Raw genomic sequence first — 15120 nt, 5'->3', positions numbered from 1 at the left:
AGCGCCGCCGCGGGCGACGGCCCTGGATCACGTGATCTACGACGCGTGGTTGGCTAAATCACAAAGAGCAGGTTCATGTCGATCGGGTGCGACGCGCTCAGCTGCGGCTTTTGCGAGTACTTGGCCGCGAGCAGGTCGCGCGTCGCATTGAGCAGCTGGACGTACGACAGCTGCGGCCACTGCGAGAGCACACTGATAAAGGCCCAGCTCATGGCGCCGGTCGCGCGCCCCGCCTCCATAGCGTCCGCACTCGTCTGGCTGTCCTTGCACCCTGAGAGCATGACAACGTCGGCGCCGCTCGAGCGCGTCTGACGCGTGTACTCGGCGGCGTTGCGGTTCGTCGTCGCGCTCTTGACCGTGTTAAAGAGGCCGCTCACCATGCCGACCACGTCGCCCCGCGCATACTCCATCGCCGCGCCGAGCAGGCCCTTGCCGACATTCATCGAGATGTTCGTCTCTTTGATGTTGCCCGACGTCGCATACACGTACGGCAGATCCAGCGCCGTACCCGAGTGGCACGAGTCGAACAGCGCCGTGAGACGGCAGCCGACGGGCAGCGGGCGCACGAGGCGCGCGTGCAGCTCGTCGTCCGGCATCTGCCCGCTCATCTGGTAGTCGAGCGGCAGGATCGTCTCATTGTACCCGTCCTCCTCGTCGGCCTCGACCGCGCGCTCCTGCCCGCCGTGTCCCGAGTAGTGGAAGAAGAGCGCATCGCCCGGCTGCGCGCCCGAAACGAGCCAGTGCATCGCCTGGCAGATGTTCTCGCGCGTAGGAAGCGAACGCATATTGTGCGTCGGCTCGTCCGTGAGGATCACCATGTCGTCGGGGTGGTAGCCGCCCTGGTCTGCGGTTAGTAGCGCCACGCACGTTGGATAAAGCGCGCCATGTTGTGCACGTCGTTCCAGCAGCCGCGCAGCGCACTGCTGGTGCCCGCATAGTTGATGCCAATCAGCAGCGCCTTGCGCTTGCCGGTCATGCTCGAGTACTCGTAGCGCATGTCTCGTGTCAGAAGAGCCACGTACTGCCGTTCATGACGCCGCCCTGCGGGTTCGCATGCACCTGCCCCTGGTACGCGGGCGGGCCAGTGGGGCCCGACATCATATGGTACGACGTCGGGGGGCCATTCCCACGCATACCCGGCGCGGGCATCGGGGCGCCGTACATGCCGCTCGGCGGCGGTCCATACCCGGGCTGTGCTCCGTATCCGTACATCGTGGTGGAAGCGTGCCCCGCGCCTGGGCCATTCATCACGTGGCTTGCGCCTCGCCTGCCGGCGCCATGGACGTCAGTGCGTCGCAAGCGCAGGCGTTCTTCGCGCACTTTCCCGCGCGCCTGGCCGGTACGTGGGCCACGCTGACCCAGCCATCCACACGCATGTACAGCGCGGCGAGCACGAGCAGGCCGTCGCCGCGCTCCTAGAGGCGCGCCAGGCGCTCCAGGCACAGGTGCACGTGCTGCCGGCGTACGACCGGCAGAAGTACGAGGCGGAGCTCGCCGAGGCGCAGCGCTCTCTGCACGCGGCGCAGCCTGCGCCCTTCCGCTTTGCGCGGCGNTGCCGCCGAGCCAGACGACCGTCGCGGACGTGCAGCACGAGGTCGTGCGTCTCCCGCCCACGAGCCGGGCCGTGCACCTGCACCGCCTGCATGCGTGCGTCGTGCACCTCGGCGATGTGCAGGGCAGTGTCCTGCTCGATGCGTGCACGTACTGCGTGGTGCTGGGCGCCGCGTGGCAGTGCCGCGTGTCCCACTCGCACCACCTCGCTCTCGGCATCGAGGCGCGCTCCCCCCTCACGCTCGACGCGTCGGACGCCATTGGCGTGAGCGCCGCGGCGGCCTGGACCGGGTCGGCCGATGCGCCGCCGCCGGCCGTCCAGGACATGGACGACGTGTTTGGCACCGGCGCGCATTGGTACCCCCTTACGCCTGCCAGCAGGGCCGCGCTGCAAGCGCACTTGTCCGAGCCCGAGGCCGTCCGTGTATATCTCGCTACATAGCTCGCTTCCGTTTCTTGCGGCGGCGACCGGGGCTCGAAGCCGGCTCGCCCGGCGAGCGCTGCGCGTCGTCGTCCGACTCGCTGCCCCGGTGCGCGAGCCCCTGCGCCTGCAGGAACGCAGCCCGCGAGACAGGCTCGCCCAAGGTATCGTCAAGGCGCGCGACGGGCGCCTCGCGCTTCGCGGGACTGGGCGGGCCAGACGCACGCGCAGAGCTGGCGGCGGGCGCCTCGGGCGCGCTCGGCTCGCGCAAGTAAAAGAGCACATACGCCGACGGGTCGTCGACGGGGCAGTGGCGCAGGGGCGACACGTCCGAGTCGTCCATGCGCAGCCACTGGCCGTCGGCCGCACGCACACTCGCGACATAGTGGCCGACATGCGGTCCGCTCCCATAGTGGTGCACGATCGCATACAGGCGGTAGGCCTCGGGGTCCGCGGCGCCCGCCTTCGGCCGCTCGCTCATGTAGCGCCCGAGGTGCAGGCGCTCTGTGTAGCTCACGGGCTTGTTGATCTTATTGCCCAGCAGGCCAAAGCGCTTCAAGTGCACGGTCAGCGCGAGCGGGGCGCGATCGACCGTGAAGCGCTTGGTCGCATCGACGCGCGCGTGGCAGCTGTCGCACTGGTACTTGTCCGCGAGCGCCTCCGGCGCGGTAAACGCCTCGAGCGCCTGCTTGACGTTGCTGATGCCCTTGCGCACGTCCAGGCTCAGATCCATCGCAGGGTCGAACGTGTCCGAGTGGTGTCGGCAGCTGTGGCACGTCACGCGGCTGCGCAGGCGCCCGCCAAAGATCTGCTGCACGAGCGTCGTGGCCAGCAGCGGGTCGTTGGGCGGCACGTCCTTGCCGGCGAAGCACACACTCGCCTGCTGCATCGACTCGAGGAGGAGGCGCAGGTACTCGTGCGCATCCTCTTGGCGCCCTGGCCGCAATGGCCGTGCAAACTTGCGCAGATTCGCGACCAGCTGCGTCGGTGCCACGGCGCTGGTCCCGCTGTACGCGCGCTCGAACAGCTCTTTTAGGGCGGCCACGGGGTTGAACATGGACGCGGCCTTGAGCGCCTGCTTCTGCGTGCGCGGCATGCCATAGCGCCCCAGCAGCGTCGGCACACTCTGCGTGAGCATCGCCGCCGCCAGCGGCGGCGTGTGCAGCAGCGCCTGCATCACACTGTTCAGGTAGCACGTGTTGCCGCGGTTGTACAGGCCCGCCACACGCAGCCCCTGCCGCGGCAGGCGCAGTGCGAGCGATGGCGCGTACAGCCCAGCTGGCCGTGCCCGGTTCGGCGAGCGGGCCGCCTCGGCAGGCGCCGCCGACGGACGGCGGACGGGCTCGTCCGGTTCGTTGACAATCTCGAGGTGCGCTGAGCGCGCAGCGTCCAGGCTCATGCTGGCCTTGAGCTCATCGCGCGAGCTCCCTACGAACCGGATCGGCTCGTCCAGGAGCGCAGCAAGCTGGGCGCCGGGCCGGACGACCTCGTCGAGGCCCCGTGGGACACGCGCGGCCTGCACAGCCGCGGCTGCCGCCGCCGCTTTGACGGTGCTCTTGGCCTTGCTTTTTCCTTTGATTTTGCTCGTGCGCATGCCACCGGCACGCGCGACCGGGCGCGGGACGCCGCGCACGACTCGCACCATGACGACCGCGCACTTGGCGCCGACTTTTTTTTGTCGGCCCTTCGGTCGCTGAGTCAGCGCCGCCCGCGCGCAGGGGCCACGCCGGGCGACCGTGGCGCCGCACGACGGTGAGATGGGTATGTGCTGTGAGCTCACGCAGACGCCTCGCTCCAAAAGGCCCTTTTTGACCGCGTGTACGATAAGCGCAAGGCGGCTGCGCTGGAGCTGGAGCGGTACGTTCCTGCCACTCACGCAGGCATGTCCGCGACCTGGTCGCGCGGCAGGATCGCGCCAAGATCGGGCCGATCGTGCAGCAGCTGTGCTCGTTCCTCACCGAGCAGCCGCCCCCGAACGCGAATGCGCGGAACGGCGGCCTCATTGGTCTGGCGGGTGTCGGGATTGCGCTCGGGCAGGAGGTGGCTGCGTACCTGGACCAGATGATCGGGCCGGTGCTGGCCTGCTTCAGCGATGCCGATCCCAAGACGCGCTACTTTGCGTGCGAGAGCTTTTACAACATTGCCAAGGTGTGCAAGGGCGAGATCCTCGTCTACTTTAACGAGGTGTTTGTGGTGCTGGCGCGCCTCGCGGCCGACTCGGAAGTGTCGGTGAAGAACGGCGCGGAGCTCCTCGACCGCCTGTTCAAGGACATTGTGTGTGAGTGTGCGCCCCACTACGTGTCCGTCTACCAGGACGTCTCGCGTGTGCGCGCGCGGCAGGACCGCGAGCTCGGCCTGCTGGGCGGCGCGCACGAGCTGGCCGTCGCGCGCGAGAAGGCCGAGCACGAGCGGTACCTGGGCGAGATGCACGAGCAGCATGACCACCGCAACACCGTCTCCAACAAGGCCTTTTCGCTCGCGCGGCTCGTGCCCCTGCTCTCCGAGCGCATGCAGGTCATCAGCCCCCTCACGCGGAACTACCTGGTCGGCTGGATCGCCGTGCTCGACTCGGTCCCCGACTTGCAGCTCGTGGCGTACCTCAGTGTGTTCCTCAAGCACCTGTTCCAGTACCTCGGCGACCCGAACACGGACGTGCGTGTCGCCACGGCTGAGGTGCTCGCCGACTTTCTGCGCGAGATTCGCGAGGCCGCGCAGCACCAATCCCACCTCGAGCGCCCGGCGCCTGCGCCGGCGCCGCCCGCGGATCGCTCGCCCGAGGTGCCGCCCGAGGACAAGGCGCCGGGCGACGAGCCTGGCACGGGCGACGACGACGCGGATGAGCTCGTGTGGATCCACTCGAGCGACGTGCGCATCGAGTACGATGCCCTTATCGAGATCCTCCTCGAGCTTGTGCAGGACCATGACGTGGAGATCCAGGCGACCACGTTCGAGTGGATTACCGAGTTCTTGCGCGCTGTGCCGGACAAGATGGTGCCCTTCACGCCCCGGCTCATCTCGTCCGTGCTGCCGTGCCTTGCGCACCCTGCGCCGGCCATCCAGGTGGCCGCGATCGAAACGAACAAGCAGCTGTACACGGCCGTCGAGCAGCTCCCTGCGCTGGACGGCGCCGCGAGCGCGCTCGACTCGTTCGCCACGACCAATGCACTGAAGCAGCACCTCGTCGACCAGCACGACCAGGCGCGCCTCCAGGCGCTCGAGTGGCTCACGATGCTGCACGCGAAGAGCCCGTCGAAACTCTTCTCCATGGAGGACGGCAGCGTGTCTCTGCTCTTGCGGGTGCTGTCAGACCCCAACGAAGAAGTCATTCTAAGCGATATGCGCCTCCTCATCCAGATCTGCAGCCAGGCGGACGAGCGGCATTTCCGCGTGTTCATGTCTGACCTGCTCGAGCTGTTCGCCACGGACCGCAAGCTGCTCGAGACGTGGGGCAGCTTGATTGTGCGCCAGCTGTGCGCCAACCTGCAGACCGAGCGCGTGTTCTGCATGCTCGCCGAGATCCTCGAGTCGTACGCGGACCTGGAGTTCGCCTCGATCATGGTGCAGAACCTGAACATGATCCTCGTCGCGTCGCAGGAGCTGCAGCCACTGCGCCGGCGGCTGCGTGCGCTCGATGCGCGCGAGAACCAGCAGCTGTTCGTGCGCCTGTACCGCTGCTGGAGCCACAATGCCATCTCCGCCTTTTGCCTCTGCCTGCTCACGCAGGCGTACGAGCACGCCTACCATATGCTGCGCATCTTCGCCGACCTCGAGGTGAGCCTCGCCATGCTCCTCCAGATCGACAAGCTCGTACAGCTCATCGAGTCGCCCATCTTCACGTCGCTGCGCCTCCAGCTGCTCGAGCCCGAGCAGAACCCGTTCCTATTCAAGTGCCTCTACGGCATGCTCATGCTCTTGCCACAGAGCTCAGCCTTCGCGACGCTGCGCAACCGCCTACACGCCATCAATGGCCTCGGCCACCTCGCGCTCACCACGCGGTCCTCGGCACCTGCGCGTGCGTCGAGGCCACCCATGGCCGATACGGCGTGGAGCGACTTGCTCGCCCACTTCCGCGCCATCCAGCAGCGCCACGAGCGCATACGCATCACGACCCCCGCACGCACAGCCACCGAGCGCGCCGAGCGGCCTCGCGAGACGTCCACAACGCGCGACGAGGCCCCGCGCCGCCGCCGCGCCGAGGCCGCGCCGTTCGCCTCCACAGCGCGCTCCACGGCGCCGCTGGGCGTCACGCACGTGGAGGCGAAAGCGCCGCCAGGTACGCGCGCAGCGCGCGAATAATGTCGACGAGGGCGTCGCCCGAGGCCGCCGTGCGTGCCGAGTCCATGTGCGCGGCGTACACGTCCAGCGTCGCCACAATGTCGGCCCAGGGCACGCTCTTTTGCTCGGCCATGTGCGCCTGGATCTGAGGTAAGTAGGCGGTACGTACGCCGTCGTCTTCCATGGCGAGCCATGCGAGCACATAGTCCAGCAGCTGCAGCGCGTACAGTCCCCCCTCGAGGCGCCGCGCATACACGAGCGCGTCGATATCGGCCGGTTCGATACCCTCAGCGGCGAGCACCGCCTGCTCCTCGGCCACGCGCGGCTCCGCCGCCTGCACACGCTCGGCGGCAGCTGCCCGCAGCGCGAGGAGGCGGTCCGTCTTGGCATAGTCCTGCTCCACAAACTTGGCGATCACACGCGCGCGTTGTGCACTGTCCGAGTCGAGGTTGTGCAGGAGGGCCGCAAAGACGCCAAGCAGGTGCTCCATGTCCTGTGCACGCAGCGCGCCTTTTCCGTCCATGGGCCGCATGAGAACGGGGCACAGCGCTCGCAGTCCAAGCGCCTCGACAAAGTGCAGACACGCGGCGCCGCCCTCTGCGTCACTGAGCGCGTGATCGAGTACTTTGAGAGCACCGCTGCGCGCCTGGCGCTTGGCCCTGAGCAGCAGGATCATCAGCTCGAGGCCCTCGGCCTCGAGGAGCTGTGCGCGGTTTTCGCGCACGGCGAGCGCCGCACACAGCGCGTCGACGGCATTCTCGAGGAACTCGCCTTCTTCCGCATCGCGCGGGTCCGCGTGCCGGTAACGCGCGAGGACTTGGAGGAGCGTATCGACGCCCTGGACACGCGCGAGCGCCGCGCGGTTCGCGTCGCTGTCGTGCAGCAGGATCGCGAGCAGTTCTGCCGCATACGCCTGGTTCTGGTCCAGGCGGCCTGCGCGGTGCATGCGCGTAAGCAGCCACGCGAGCAGCGGCGTCGTGCGGCCCAGGTCCTCGGCGACGCCCGGGCGCAGCGACACGAGATTCTCCAGCACGCTCAGCGTGTGGTACACGGCCTGCCGGTCGCTCTCGTAGTTTTCCATCGCCGCTGCATCGTCTGACGCGGGCGGCGTATCGTGGAAGCGCTTCAAATTCGAGACGAGCAGTTCCAGCACCTGGTGCTTCAGCAGCACATCCACGAGCGCCTGCATCGCCGCTGCGCCTGCCTCGTCGGCGGCGTCCACCACATCGTCGTCGGTGAGCTCCTCCAGAACCTGGATGGCGGCGGCCGCCATGTCCGCATTCTCATGCGCGAGGAGACCCACGACGCTCGCGGCGGACCCCTGGTGAACGAGCACAGGGTACAGCGCACCCGCGTTCGTGGTCAGCAGGACCAGGGCACGCAGCGCACTGTCCAGGTCGGCCTCCGAGTCGATGAAGCGGCGGGGATCGTCGGGGAACTTGAGGCGCATGGCCTGGTTCTTCTCAATCGCCCGCTCAAGCCGCACGAGCAGCTGGCGCGTCTCTGCGACGTCGTCGGCAGCGCGCGCGCCGCTCTCGGCGCCGTCCGTCGCGTGGCGGTTCATAATCTCGAGGATGCGCTCCTGCTCGTCCGTGAGCCCGCCACCAAAGAACCGGCCGCCCTCCTCGTCGTCACCGTCATCAGGCTCGCCGTCGTACAGCTCTTCGCCGTCGTCCACGCGCGTGCGTTTCAGTTCGGGCGCTGCCCGTGCGACGCCTTCGTCGCGGTCCGCGTCCGCGTCCGTGTCCGTGACCGCGGCCGCGGGCGGCGCGGCGCCGGCGGGCGGCGCGCCCCACTTGCGCTTGTTCACCGCCGATGAAGACACGGTCGGCAGCTGTGGTCAGTGGGAGCGGCCTACCTGAAACAGCTTGCCCACGTCCATGGTCGGCTCGGGTGGAGTGGCGCTCCACCTGCGTCGCCTTGCGCCACCGCCTGCATGAGCACGGACGCGGGCGATATTTACACGCCGTTCTACTACTGGGACGGCGTGGCTGGCGAGTGGGCCTTCGACTACGAGGGCTTCTACAAGAAGCATGGGTATCCGGAATCGTCGACGGCGCAGCGGCAGCGCGCGGAGCCGACGAGTGCGGAGCTGTACCAGCAGCAGCTTCAGTCGTCTGTGTACGACTATGTGCCGACGCGCGCGGGCCGCAGCACGCAGGTGAAGGTGGCCGGGCACCTGAAGAAGGGCGAGACGCGCGAGACGGTGCTGCGCCGCGCGGCGGGCAAGCTGTGGGAGGACCGCTCGCTCCTCGAGTGGGACCCGTCGCACAAGCGCCTCTTTGTGGGTGATCTCGGCAACGATGTGTACGACGAGCACCTCACGAAAGCCTTTCAGAAGTACCCGTCGTTCTCGCGCGCGCGCGTCGTGCGCAACAAGGCCGACGGCAAGAGCAAGGGCTACGGCTTCGTGGCGTTTGCGGACCCCGAGGACTTTCTGCGCGCGTGGAAGGAAATGGACGGCAAGTACATCGGCTCGCGCCCCTGCCGCCTGAAAAAGGCACAGGACAACATCGCGCCAGTCGAAATCGGCGCGCGCAAGGACAAGTTTCTCGCGGCCAATGCCAAGTACACCGACTACCTCAACAAGGCACGGCGCGGCGGGACCGTGGGTCGGCACCTGCCGCGCGCGAGCGGCCTACCCAAACCGTATGCGAAAAAGTAGACAGGCTCTACGTGATTAGATCTTGGTCTCCTTCAGGCCGTCCTTCCAGAAGACAAAGTAGGGCGTCACACCGTCCTCGCGGTAGTTCAGCAGGGCGACCATACCGTCGGGGTTCATCGACTCACCCGTGTAGAACTCCCAGTCGGAGAACTTGCCGATGATCTTCTTGGCGAACTCGGCGGCCTTCTTCTCGAACACAGGCACGCGCTCGGGGTTGGACTCCTGGAGCTCCTGCTTGATCGACTTCATGTAGCCCTTCAGGTAGGACAGGTAGGTCTTCTTGTCGAACGAGGTGGCCTGCAGACGGAAGCTGTGCACAATGTTGATCACCTGCTCAGCACCGTTCTCGAGAGCCTCAGCCTGCTCCTCGGCAGACGGGTTTCCACCAATGTCGACCTCGCCGTCCTGCACAACGATCATCGAGGCGTCGACCTCGTACACGATGTCGTCGACCTCCTGGATCTTGTAGCCGTCAGAGACCATCTCATCGCCGCTAATCTTGTCAGTGTAGAGCTGCGCATGTAAGCTACCAGGCACACACCTTCATGTCGTTTGTATACCTGGAGGAAGGCGAAGGGAGCCACGTCCGCAGCGGCTCTCTACGGCGCGCATTTTCGGCCGGGCAGGAAAAAATGGCACGTGGCACATCCACCCCACCCTGGCCCGGGCGCCGCCGGCCTGCATGGAGGCTGTCGCTCGCGCGCTGGGGCCGGCCGCCTCGGAGGCATGGCACCGCCTCGGCCCCTCCCTCGAGCAGTTTGTTGCCGAACAGCAGCGGTTCAAATTGGTCTATACGTCGCAGCCCACATGGCCTGTCCTCCCGGCGTCGTGTGAGCGCGCCCACATTGCCGTGCTCGACGCGTCGTTCAATCCACCTACTCGCGCACATGCCGGCCTCGCACACCTGCGCCCCGCTATATCGCCGCACCACTTTGATGCACATATACTGCTGTTTTCTGTGCGAAACGCCGACAAGGGCCGCGGGCGCCCCGGCGACGCCAGCCCTCTGCAGCGTCTGCACATGATGCTGCTGCTCGCGCAGCACCTCGAGCAGAGCGATATGCAGGTCGCCGTCGCCCTGGTGGACGAGCCGCTCGTATTTGCCAAGTCGACGCTCTTGCATACGCACCTGCGCGCGTCTGCGCCGCTACACCTGCACTGGCTCATGGGCAGTGATACCCTCGTGCGCGTATTCCAGCCCAAGTACTACGGGTCAGAGGCCGCGCTTGTTCATGCGTGCGACCGCTTCTTTGCTCAGGAACAGTCGCACATGCTTTGTGCGGAGCGCTCGCCCACCTCTGTGCAGGGCACGGCGGGCCTTCCCGGCGCAACTGCGCTGGCACAGGCCACGTCGCCAGAGCTGCATGAACTGCTCGCACACAGCGCCCTCGCGCGTCACTGGCTCGAGCAGGGGGGCATTGCTCTCCGTCCACTCGACCCTGACGTGGCGCGCCACAGTTCCACGGCCGTTCGCACGTTCCTGACAGAGGCCGAGGCCCAGGGCATGAGCCGCGAAGACCTCGTCAACGCCTTACACACTATGGTGCCTGCGCCTGTGGCTCGCTACCTGGCAGAAGCACACGTGTACTAGCTACGCGCCCAGATCTGCCTGTTAGTAGACACCACGTACACTCTTGGCGAAGCGCCGCCTTCTTGGCCTGGAGCATATACGCTTCGATGTCTTTGCGTGTCACCGTTTCGGGCATCACCAGCTCCTCGGCTGGCAGCGCGCTCAGCAGGGAGGCTCCTAGTGCAGGGGTATCTTGAGCCTTATCGCTGCGTGCAGTCGCCGACAGGTCCAACGGAACGGGCGGCGGCCGGGGCATCGCAGGCGGCACAAAGTCGCTCGGCAGCTCTAGGGTCGCAGCCACGCGGCGCCAGCCCTCGGACCAGCCGAGTTCCTCCGCGCCCATTTCTTCTCGTAGAAGCACACCGTCCTGCTCGTCCTCGTTGCCAAAGTATGCGGGTGGCTGTCCCTGGTACGCCTTGATGCGCTTTTCCTTCACCGACTCCTCCGCCTTGTCTTCCTGTGCCTCGGCGGGGCGCAAATGCTCCTTGACACCCGGCAGCTCCCGCGCCCGCCCATAGTAGCGGTACCCGCGCATACCTGGGATCTCTTCGCCATGGTCGTCCAAGATGCGGGGCACGCCACTGCGATAATTGGCACCGCCAAGCGCGGCGATCTGCCGCTCCCACTGCCCCTTCTCGCGAAATAGGTGATTGATCTCATCATTCAAGTCACGCAATTCATAGTCTGTCAAGCCCTCTGCCTGTGAGTTTTCTCACACGCACCGTCCTGGATGCGAGCCACTTTCCGACTAATCTCCCTCATCACTTCGTCGCGCCACTTGTCGCAGTCGCGCACACTGTTCACAGTAGATATTAATTTCGGGCGCCTGTCATGACTCCGCACGTTCAACCCAAGCTCGTGCACTTGGGTCTGCCTGAAACGGTGGAGCATAGACTGCGCCTTCTCCTGGTTGCGAGCCATAGTCGTCGCCAACGTCGAGCACGCTCCACCTCGGCGTGGACGTGGAGGTCCCTCGTGCGCCATCGCCTATATATCACGTGATAATTTTTCGGCGGCCTTTCTTCCTTCAAGGCGGCGCGCCTCTTTCTTTGCCAACCGCCTTCCCAAAGTAAGTCTTGGCTATGGGGCCGCTAACTCGGTGCAGTGTCGAAGATCCAGGTGTCCAGCGTGCGATCGTCCGTCCGTGACCTTCTCAAGGGCTCGGAAGAGAAGAAGCGTAACTTCAACGAGACCGTCGAGCTCCAGATCGGTCTGAAGAACTACGACCCCCAGCGTGACAAGCGTTTCAGCGGTACCGTGAAGCTGCCCAACGTCCCTCGCCCGCGCATGTCGCTGTGCATTCTCGCTGATGCCGCCGATGTTGACCGTGCGAAGCTCATTCAGCTCGACTTCATGACCGTGGAGGACCTGAAGAAGCTCAACAAGAACAAGAAGCTGGTCAAGAAGCTGGCGAAGAAGTACGATGCTTTCCTGTCCTCGGACGCTTTGATCAAGCAGATCCCTCGTCTGCTTGGTCCCGGTCTGTCGAAGGCCGGCAAGTTCCCTTCGCCCGTCTCGCACGCTGAGGACCTCGAGAAGAAGGTGACCGACGTCAAGTCGACCATCAAGTTCCAGCTGAAGAAGGTGCTGTGTCTCGGTGTGGCCGTCGGTCACGTAGAGATGACGGAGGACCAGCTGACCGCCAACATCATGCTGGCTGTCAACTTCCTCATTTCGCTGCTCAAGAAGAACTGGCAGAACGTCAAGTCGCTGCACATCAAGTCGACCATGGGCAAGCCCCAGCGTCTGTTCTAAATGTGCTGCCAAAAACGGTTTGCTTCATTCCCGAATACAACATGGCTGATCGCACGCTTGTACCCAGCTTGTCTATAGACCTACCCAGGGCTTGGCTCAAGTGAGGGGAGCTCGGATTGTAGTAAAAAACCGTACACCCATTGCCATGGTAGCTAGTTGGTCTCTGGCCACGACAGACTACGGCTCGAAAGGTTCGATTCTGTTACTGATAGAGCTATGCACGTAGTGGGTAAAGAACGCCAGAATATCCAGACTCGGCGAACAACGGCACCGACCGGGCGATCCGTGGCATCCACCATCAGTTACAAACCATTTTTTGGATCAAATACACGCTTAGAAGCGGTTGAAGGCCTTAGCACGCTCAGTGCTCTTATTCTTGATCACCTTCAGGGCATTGAAACGGACGGTCTTCGAGAGAGGGCGGCACTGGCCTGAGGGGTTAGCGCGTCTCGGACATTCGTAACATACCAGCCACGATAATATCACCGACCTCAACACGGAACGCAGGCGAGACGTGCACAGCCAGGTTCTTGTGACGGCGCTCGTAACGGTTGTACTTGGGCACGTAGTGCAGGTACTCCCGGCGGATAATCACAGTGCGGGTCATCTTGGTCGAAACAACCTTGCCGCTGAGGAGACGGCCGCGGATCGACACGAGACCAGTCCAGGGGCACTTCTTGTCTAAGTGTGTTAGTACGCGTTCACACACACGCCAACGGCGCCTTACTCACCAATGTAAGTACCGTCCACGGCGGCGCTGGGGGTCTTGAAACCCAGACCAACGTCCTTGTACCACCGCTTGGCACGGGTGCTCTTGCGAGCCACCTTCGAGTTAAGGAACAGAGGCTGCTTCTGGAAGGCCTTCTCAGTCTGCACACCAAGCTCAAGGTTCGACATTGTGCTGTTGAGGCGGTTAGAAACGACGGCCTCCAAGCTTCCTCGGCAAGGAATTGCGGCGCTCACCAGAACTATATCACACACGTGACCATCCTTCATCTCGGAACCACGTGACCATACGCCAGCTTTGGGAGCGTCGTGCACCATTGTCTCTTCTTCACCCCAGAGCTGGTGCGTAGGCGGCGTCTTTACTGAGGCTAACACGGCTACAGAGTCGGCACTGCTTTTGCGGTCCTTTCGAAGAAGCACTTAACGTATTTTAACCATGTCTGAAATTGAGGAGACCCCCGTCGATGTCCAGGTCGAGGAGACCGAGGCTGCCCCTGCCCCTCAGAGCACCACCATGAGCATTGAGGACGCTCTTCAGCAGGTGCTGAAGAAGGCTCTTTGCCACGATGGCCTTGCCCGTGGTCTCCGTGAGGCTGCCAAGGCCCTGGACCGTCGCCAGGCTCACCTGTGTGTGCTGTGCGAGACCTGCAACGAGGCCGAGTACCTGAAGCTGATTGAGGCTCTTTGCAACAAGCACGACATCAACCTGCTGAAGGTGTCTGACCCCAAGACCCTCGGCACCTGGGCTGGCCTGTGCAAGATTGACCGCGAGGGCAACCCCCGTAAGGTCGTCGGCTGCTCGTGCGTCGTCGTTCGCGACTACGGTGAGGACTCGGAGGGTCTGAACGTGCTCCTCGAGTACTTCAAGAGCCAGCGTGCCTAAGAGGCCATTCTTTTGGTATGTGTGATTGCAGGTGGAAGAGGAACGGCGATGTACTGGAGTGGTGCAAGGATGACGCAACAGGACTCCCTCTACCGATACTCTTGAGGACAAATCCTTTATCCGGAATCATCAATTTTGTCTGAACCACCGGTCGTTCTTCTCGTGCTGTGCACCTGCAGGCGCCTCTCCTCTTTCACCTGCCAGCGTTTTCGAGCCATACTAACATGCTCAGCCTTCTTGGGCCATGACTCCAAAATGTGATACAGCCTATGTAGCATAGTGCCAAGTCACAATTTTCCCATACTACGAACGATAGCGCCGCCCGCGCCGGGGTGGCGAGCGCTCGCGCCTTCCTGGTATCGGCGCTGCATCCAGCGCGCACTCCAGGACTGTGTCGTCTCTGACACGTAGTTGCTGGAGAGTCCGTGATGCAGCCTGCTCGGCCGCTGAGGCCTTTTGCGACGCATCAAGGGACCCCTCTTTGGAGGCCAAGAGTGATGCTACAGCTGCGGTAGGTATCCGGGTGACGCCATACACAGGCCTGTCAGCCTCATATCGACCTCTGTCGCCATCGAAGTATACAACGCGGAAGTCGTGCGTCGTCATTGGACGAGACAGGGTGGGGTCAACCAGGTATAAAAGATTAGCAACTTCCCGCAGTGTTGTTGTAGGCCTGGCATGAGAAGAGCAAGGGCACATACCAAGCGTAGACATTCAGTTCCCCGCGCAGGGTCTTGCTTTGAAAGTCGTCAAGGTGCCTGAGTGTGAGATGCATATTGGGACTTACCGAAACTCTGAACGCGTTACGGCACATCTCAGAAGAAAGGGTGCCGCCTAGAATGATCAGTACATCACGGTACGCACATCCTCTTCGATCTCGGACGCGCGGCTCGACATCGTGTCAGGGTTGGTAGAACGCGAGATCTACAATCACGTGCTATGGATCCATGGCGGAGGGTGCCTGGAGGTGCGCTGTGTCGTCCTTCGTGAGCCAGCGCAGTCTCAACGTGCCACGCAGTGAAAAGGACGTGATAAGCTGGCCTATGTGACATGTCAGGCTATCCGCACCGTTCTCATGATGTGGAGTGCGCACTGACACTAAGCTTGGATGAGCGCTGGATCTATCATGCTCGCCACTCTGTGGCCCAAATGTGTGTCACAACGTCTTCTGCCATTCCAAAAAGATTCAATCTATGGAGTAAATGATACTGCATGGGGCGTTTCTTATGCACTCAGATGCTGACGATGTGGGAGAGGGCAGCCTGGGGTGAACG

General features: G+C 64.0%; 10 protein-coding genes and 1 pseudogene across 11 annotated transcripts; 5 read left to right on the top strand and 6 right to left on the bottom strand.

The window, feature by feature from the left end:
• Nucleotides 1-53: 53 nt before the first annotated feature.
• MSY001_2360 (uncharacterized protein) lies at nucleotides 54-997 on the bottom strand (the record flags this gene model as incomplete). Its single annotated transcript, XM_018884206.1, has 2 exons — nucleotides 54-844; nucleotides 868-997. 2 exons carry the CDS (start codon nucleotides 995-997, stop codon nucleotides 54-56), a joined length of 921 nt encoding a protein of 306 aa, XP_018740890.1.
• Nucleotides 998-1985: 988 nt separating this feature from the next.
• MSY001_2359 (uncharacterized protein) lies at nucleotides 1986-3566 on the bottom strand (the record flags this gene model as incomplete). Its single annotated transcript, XM_018884205.1, has 1 exon — nucleotides 1986-3566. One exon carries the CDS (start codon nucleotides 3564-3566, stop codon nucleotides 1986-1988), a length of 1581 nt encoding a protein of 526 aa, XP_018740889.1.
• A 49-nt stretch (nucleotides 3567-3615) lies between these two features.
• MSY001_2358 (uncharacterized protein) lies at nucleotides 3616-5747 on the top strand (the record flags this gene model as incomplete). The annotated part of the gene is made up of 4 exons (XM_018884204.1): nucleotides 3616-3649; nucleotides 3757-3829; nucleotides 3853-5637; nucleotides 5696-5747. 4 exons carry the CDS (start codon nucleotides 3616-3618, stop codon nucleotides 5745-5747), a joined length of 1944 nt encoding a protein of 647 aa, XP_018740888.1.
• A 468-nt stretch (nucleotides 5748-6215) lies between these two features.
• On the bottom strand, nucleotides 6216-8129 carry MSY001_2357 (uncharacterized protein; the record flags this gene model as incomplete). The annotated part of the gene is made up of 2 exons (XM_018884203.1): nucleotides 6216-8081; nucleotides 8106-8129. The coding sequence occupies 2 exons, from the start codon at nucleotides 8127-8129 to the stop codon at nucleotides 6216-6218; spliced, it is 1890 nt and encodes a 629-aa protein (XP_018740887.1).
• A 54-nt stretch (nucleotides 8130-8183) lies between these two features.
• MSY001_2356 (uncharacterized protein) lies at nucleotides 8184-8912 on the top strand (the record flags this gene model as incomplete). The annotated part of the gene is made up of 1 exon (XM_018884202.1): nucleotides 8184-8912. One exon carries the CDS (start codon nucleotides 8184-8186, stop codon nucleotides 8910-8912), a length of 729 nt encoding a protein of 242 aa, XP_018740886.1.
• A 15-nt stretch (nucleotides 8913-8927) lies between these two features.
• Nucleotides 8928-9459, bottom strand: MSY001_2355 (uncharacterized protein; the record flags this gene model as incomplete). Its single annotated transcript, XM_018884201.1, has 2 exons — nucleotides 8928-9425; nucleotides 9454-9459. 2 exons carry the CDS (start codon nucleotides 9457-9459, stop codon nucleotides 8928-8930), a joined length of 504 nt encoding a protein of 167 aa, XP_018740885.1.
• Nucleotides 9460-9594: 135 nt separating this feature from the next.
• Nucleotides 9595-10503, top strand: MSY001_2354 (uncharacterized protein; the record flags this gene model as incomplete). The annotated part of the gene is made up of 1 exon (XM_018884200.1): nucleotides 9595-10503. The coding sequence occupies one exon, from the start codon at nucleotides 9595-9597 to the stop codon at nucleotides 10501-10503; it is 909 nt and encodes a 302-aa protein (XP_018740884.1).
• A 1-nt stretch (nucleotide 10504) lies between these two features.
• On the bottom strand, nucleotides 10505-11403 carry MSY001_2353 (annotated as a pseudogene). The gene is made up of 2 exons: nucleotides 11205-11403; nucleotides 10505-11178 (listed from the first exon to the last, which is right to left on the bottom strand). Coding segments are annotated over exons 1-2 (873 nt in total).
• A 161-nt stretch (nucleotides 11404-11564) lies between these two features.
• On the top strand, nucleotides 11565-12237 carry MSY001_2352 (uncharacterized protein; the record flags this gene model as incomplete). The annotated part of the gene is made up of 2 exons (XM_018884199.1): nucleotides 11565-11581; nucleotides 11610-12237. The coding sequence occupies 2 exons, from the start codon at nucleotides 11565-11567 to the stop codon at nucleotides 12235-12237; spliced, it is 645 nt and encodes a 214-aa protein (XP_018740883.1).
• Nucleotides 12238-12570: 333 nt separating this feature from the next.
• Nucleotides 12571-13134, bottom strand: MSY001_2351 (uncharacterized protein; the record flags this gene model as incomplete). The annotated part of the gene is made up of 3 exons (XM_018884198.1): nucleotides 12571-12668; nucleotides 12706-12918; nucleotides 12981-13134. 3 exons carry the CDS (start codon nucleotides 13132-13134, stop codon nucleotides 12571-12573), a joined length of 465 nt encoding a protein of 154 aa, XP_018740882.1.
• A 265-nt stretch (nucleotides 13135-13399) lies between these two features.
• Nucleotides 13400-13846, top strand: MSY001_2350 (uncharacterized protein; the record flags this gene model as incomplete). Its single annotated transcript, XM_018884196.1, has 1 exon — nucleotides 13400-13846. The coding sequence occupies one exon, from the start codon at nucleotides 13400-13402 to the stop codon at nucleotides 13844-13846; it is 447 nt and encodes a 148-aa protein (XP_018740881.1).
• Nucleotides 13847-15120: the final 1274 nt, after the last annotated feature.

This window comes from Malassezia sympodialis, genomic scaffold (genome assembly GCF_000349305.1).
Source record: "Malassezia sympodialis ATCC 42132 genomic scaffold, msy_sf_11, whole genome shotgun sequence".
Classification (NCBI taxonomy): Eukaryota; Fungi; Basidiomycota; class Malasseziomycetes; order Malasseziales; family Malasseziaceae; genus Malassezia; species Malassezia sympodialis.
Note: the sequence above shows the minus strand (reverse complement) of the source record. Positions and strands in the feature narration are given on the sequence as shown.